This window comes from Hippocampus comes, unplaced genomic scaffold (genome assembly GCF_001891065.2).
Source record: "Hippocampus comes isolate QL1 unplaced genomic scaffold, H_comes_QL1_v1.1 scaffold371, whole genome shotgun sequence".
Taxonomy (NCBI): Eukaryota; Metazoa; Chordata; class Actinopteri; order Syngnathiformes; family Syngnathidae; genus Hippocampus; species Hippocampus comes.
This window is the reverse complement of record NW_017805065.1, coordinates 299985-305486: the sequence shown is the minus strand read 5'-3', so window position 1 is coordinate 305486 and position 5502 is coordinate 299985. Positions and strand designations below refer to the sequence as shown.

At 44.0% G+C, this 5502-nt stretch overlaps 1 protein-coding gene across 1 annotated transcript in view; it reads right to left on the bottom strand.

Moving 5' to 3' along the window:
• Positions 1–4958: 4958 nt before the first annotated feature.
• The window catches only part of zbtb45 (zinc finger and BTB domain containing 45), an 8004-nt gene continuing 7460 nt past the window's right edge, over positions 4959–5502 (bottom strand). Inside the window, exon 7 of the mRNA XM_019864494.1 lies at positions 4959–5021. Coding sequence (XP_019720053.1) covers positions 4959–5021 — 63 coding nt within the window. The remainder of the gene's footprint in view (positions 5022–5502) is intronic.

Genomic DNA, 5502 nt, shown 5'->3' with positions numbered 1-5502 from the left:
TAAACGTAAACGGCCACTTAGCTTTCTGTGCTGCCTCTTTGTCAGGCCTCGGGGGTACAAATGAAAAGAAATATTCAATGGATGGTGTGAGAAATGATTTTTTTTTTTTTAAAGCCGCCAAGACAGGATTTTGTTGGTTTGTTTTTTGCAACATTTGCACCCAGGCCTTTTTCTCAAACCCAGGAACCGCATCAAACGGCGGATGTTTGGCCATACTGGCCTCTTCGTAAAGATAAATAAAGAAAAAAAAATATGATTTTTAAAAACGTGCTCGCTTGATGAACTTTTATGAAGGTTTTTTTTGTTTTTTTTTTTGCCCTCCAATGCGCCCGTGACAAAGGCATTGTTTTCCTCTTCTTCCTCTCAACGCTTTCTCACAGATTGTCCTTTTGTTGTAAAATAGAGAAGGAAAAAAAAAAAAAAAAAGCGGGAAGTTACAATTTAATGATCATTTAATTTAAGTTAACTTAAGGATTTTGCGTTGTTATTTTGGATTGTATATTTGTTCTTGTTTGTCGGGATTATTTAAATTGCTTTCTTTTCATGGATGATATTTGCAAAGGCACTTCAAGTCAATGGGAACGAAAAAAAAAAAAAAAAAGGAAAAAAAAAAAGTTATTTAAGAGGGATTGTGCTGTACATTGTATTCTTCTGCTCTGTGTCAACGACGGAATTAGTAGCCAAGACTATTTTTCCAAAAAATAAAAAGATCCTCAACGTCCTTGCTGGTGTGGCCTCCATCTGTTGCGTGCGCGCCCGCGCCGGCGCAACCCCACCGCGGCCATTTGAATGGATGCGCTGTTGGCCGCCACCCCGACTTGAAAGGGTCTCCCTGGAGACAGAAAAGGGGGCATTTTGGAGGGGGGGGTGTGGCTGTCTTTTCATAAAAGACAACGTCCTTCACGCCACTTCATTGAACATGAACAATGGCCCGGCCTCTCAAGTCGGGCAAAACAACTAAAAAGAAAGTAAAAGCTCAAGAGGAAAAAAAAAAAAAAGGATCATTTTTCGTCCGTTTTTGGCTCAGAAGACGCTCGCATGGTTTCAAGTGCCCTCGAAATAAAATCGTTTGGATTTCTTTTACCTTCTTAGCACACTTTTGGGAAGTGCTTCACATCTGTCGGAGCATGGCGTTGAAACCAAGTTAGCAGAAGGGGGGGGGGGAGGAGGGGAGGGGGGCGATGGTCCAGAGCACCTCACAAATCTCACATGATTAAAAATAATCAAATAAGGAGGGAATTTTTTTGGCAGTTTTGCAAAGCGCCCTGAAGACGTCCGCAAATCATTTCGCGCGCGCGCACACACACACACACACTCACAATGGACGAGCACACACAATGGCACCACTCACAAAAGCCCCCCTAGCCCGACCCTCGGCATGCCGTGGAGAGGAAGAAAAAAAAAAAAAAAAGCAACAGATGTTGTCCGCCGGCAGATGGACTGAGACAAGAAAATAACAATAATTCAAAGAAGGTGTGACGCTCCGTGCACTTGAATGAGGCTCTTGTTTTTTCTTGAGCAATGTTCGGATGGAGTCGAAATGGCGGCCGCCGTGCAACATGGAGATGGCAAGAGCTGGTCAGAAGAAGCGCGACCGTCGGTTGAGAGCCTGAGATGTCGTCGGGCGTCAAGAGTTGAAGGCGAGCGATTTGAAGGGGTGGTGGACTGAAACACGCGCAGACGTCGGAAACGGCGCCGATGCAACTCAATCCTATTCGGGGGGGGGGAAAACTCAGATGTCACCCGAAGCAGCGGACCTTCATTCACGGTGCACCCTGTGTCTGGTCATTGCGGTAATAGGTCGACCCCCAAGATGGCTCCTCGCCGGAGACATACTTACAATGTTATCACTTGCTGTTAAAAAGCGACAAAAACAATATTTTTCAGGGGAATATATATATATTTTTTTGCATACCGTATTTTCCGCACTAAAAGGCGCACTGGATTATGAGGCGCACCTTCAATGAATGGCCTATTTTGTAATTTTTTTTCAGATATTGGACGCACTGGATTATAAGGCGCAATCTACAATGTATCCACTAGATGGAGCTACACTCCTTCCATTCAACTCAAGAGGCGTTCATGACCGCCTCGGAAAAACGTAAACTAGCGATTCCTTCAATGAAACGACGAACATTGAAAATAATGCATCAAAACAGAAAATCACAAAATACAGTCTGTAGCCCACCTACGGAATTTATTTGGGCATTTCTTCGTTTTGTGAATACACAACAAAGGAATAAATAACAATGACTTCTGAGACAGTCCAGTCTCCTACGATTTACTGACATCTGATCGTTCCGTTGGAGCTACGCTCAAGAAAATGCCAAGGGGCATTTCAATTTTCGTCGTTTCCTTGAAGTAATGGTTAATTTACGTTTTTTTTTCGGATGCGGTCACGAATGCCTCTCGAGTTGAACGGAAGGAGTGTAGCTCCATCTAGTGGATACATTGTAGATTGCGCCTTATAATTCAGTGCGTCCAATATCTGAAAAAAAAAAATTACAAAATAGGCCATTCATTGAAGGTGCGCCTCATAATCCAGTGCGCCTTTTAGTGCGGAAAATACGGTATGCAAAAAAATATATATATATATTCCCCCCAAAAATATTGTTTTCGTCGCTTTTTGGTGGGTATGTTTTTTTTTTTTCCTCCTCTGATGGAAAGCGAGTTGGCAAAACGTTTTTTTTTTTTTTCTTGGTGTTGCAGCAATCCGTCGTGTTGGGAGCAAGCACCTCCTTTTTGTTCAAGTCGCAGCCAAACGGCAAATAAACCAGGAGGGAAAAAGTCAAGTCATAGAAGATGTTTTAATTGGAGAAAGAAATCCTTGAAATCACTCCCGTCCGTTTTCAAATTCAATCAAAGTCATCGACTACAACATCTACAAGTTGTCAGAAAAAAAAGGTTAAAATCATGCCTCTTTGCCTTTTTGTCGCACAGAAAAGATCAGCTTGCTTGTTTTTTTTTTTGTTTTTTTTTGTTTCGAATAGCGCCACTGCTCGCCAGAAAGGAATTTCTTGTAGAAAACATCCCAGAAGAGGAAGAAGAAGAAGAAGAAGAACAGAAAAGGCATCACACAGTACGTCACAAAGAGCCAACATGTTACAGGACTGTACACACGGGTCCTTGAATGCACCACAACCACATCCGCCGCTGAGGAGAAATCAAATGCAAAGAAAACAAAAAAAAAAAAAAAAAGAAAACATCCCAGAAGAGGAAGAAGAAGAAGAAGAAGAACAGAAAAGGCATCACACAGTACGTCACAAAGAGCCAACATGTTACAGGACTGTACACACGGGTCCTTGAATGCACCACAACCACATCCGCCGCTGAGGAGAAATCAAATGCAAAGAAAACAAAAAAAAAAGAAACGCCAAACACTGCGAAGTCGACTGAGCGAAGCGCCAGCCGCGCGTGTTCTCGGCAGCTGGTAAAAAAATGAGGTAAATATGTCCAGAGAGAGAACACAAAATAACAACAACAATGACAACAATAATGACAACAACAACAACCCCCCCTGCCCCTTCTGACAAAAAAAAAAAAAAAGCACCAGAGGTTTGGCGTGGACATTTTAGCTTATTATGCGACAGCACGTGCGCACTCCTCATCTCGGCCACGTGACACCAAAGGGGACATTTCATGTCAATTTTTGCAAGGGAGGGCCTCCAACAAGGTCTCGGCGTACGAAATTCCTTTTGGATTCGCATTTGGCGAGGAGGTATGTCAGAAAGGAGGGGGGAGGGGGGTCAAAGGGGAAAAAAAAAACATAAAAAAAAAACAAAAAGAGGCCAAATGCTTGGGGGGGACGACAATATCGAACAGGATGTGCAAACTTAAGTGTGCATAGAGATCAAATTGCAATAAATATTTATGTGATAACTTCACATTATCACCATTTTTTTTTTTTGACTTGGTCAAAAACTTGGAGGGGCGATTGTACAATTTCATGATTCATTTTTAGTTTGACTAAAAAAAAAAACAAAACAAAAAAAAAAAAAACAAAGAAAAAATAAAAAAATAAAAACTGTGTGCCACGCGAAAGGCAATAAAGATTGAAAAGCCCCCGAAACACAACCAAACATTCACTATGATTTTTTTTTTTTAGAATATATATGTATATATGTATATAAAATCCTGATAGAAATCATTGATTTGTCAAAAGTTTTCCCACTGACTTTCACTTCCTCCCAATGGCTCTTTCACGTTAAAAGCAAATTTTTTTTTTTCAAACTTCCGCATCACAGGAGCAACAAAGAACAAAGTGAACGCTTTGACCGCGTTTCTTTTTTTCCTTTTTACACTGAAGTAGGAAACATTTAAAATGTAAACGGATCCATCTTTCTAAGCTTGAACGGTTGTAGCTTCAAATATGACGCCCCAAAACAATAAAAAAAAAAATTAAAAAAAAAAAAAATTAAAAACGCCTCTCTTTGGACCGCCGAGGTAATTGTCGGTGTGTGTATGTATGTGGAATATAAGCATGAAATGTTTCCCAAACATTTCCGATTTGGAGTCCATCCTATTTCGAGGTATTTGATCAAGGGGGTGAGAGGTGGGGGGGGTGCGGCCGCTAGACCCCCGTAGGAACTTTGCCCAAAGCGTGTTGACGGATGAGAGTGAATTGGATTTGACGCCCCGCGACTTTCCGTTTTCATTCGCAGTCAACTCATGCGAGTCTACCAAAGAATCCGAAATGTCCTTTTGCTTCATGGGGGGGGCGGGGAAGGGTTCAAGCAAAATACGCCACGGTTTACTCACCGAACCCCGACCCGCTCAAGTCGACCCACATTCGTCGCGATCGTGCAGGGGGCACGATCACGACCCCAGAGGGTCGCCGTCCGACACCGGCCCGGGAAACGGTGCCGGACGGCGTTCCCGCAGAGGCTATTTTGGATTCGATTTATTTCTTTTTTTCTTCAAGTGTCGGTTAATACTGTGAGGTTGTCGGCCGCGCGGGCTCAGTAGAGCGAGGATGAGGAAATAACGGTTGTGTCGAGGTGTGCGTCGGGTTCCAAAAGAGCCTCCGCGGGAAGTTTTCCCGACCGTTAGGCGTCACAGAGGCGCCAGTCGTCCTCGGAAGCGAGTCAAGTCCCAACTTGCGGCCCCACTGAACTGACTGGAGTCCGCTCGTCCAATCGGGAGCCCGCTGTGCACCCCCAATATGGCCGCATGGGCAACAGAAAGCTCACCGTGGCCGCCAACATGAAATTTGGGGGGGGGCGGAGACCCTGTCAGACGACGCCCTCATTTTCGCTCTTGGCTGAACGGGGGGGGCGGGGGCGCGGCGGTCGCTCATCGGCAAAGAAGAAAAAAAAAAAAAAGCTGGTACAGTATTGGAACGGTCGAAGAAAAACGTCATTGCGCCGTCAGCGATGGATCCACTCTTTGGCGGCGCGTCTTCGAGATTTGTTTCGAATGTCGTAATACGCACGGCGGCAAAGTGTGTCCGAGTCACGTTTCGTGATTAGCGAGTCAGAGTTGAGTCAAAATCGAGCGTGACTC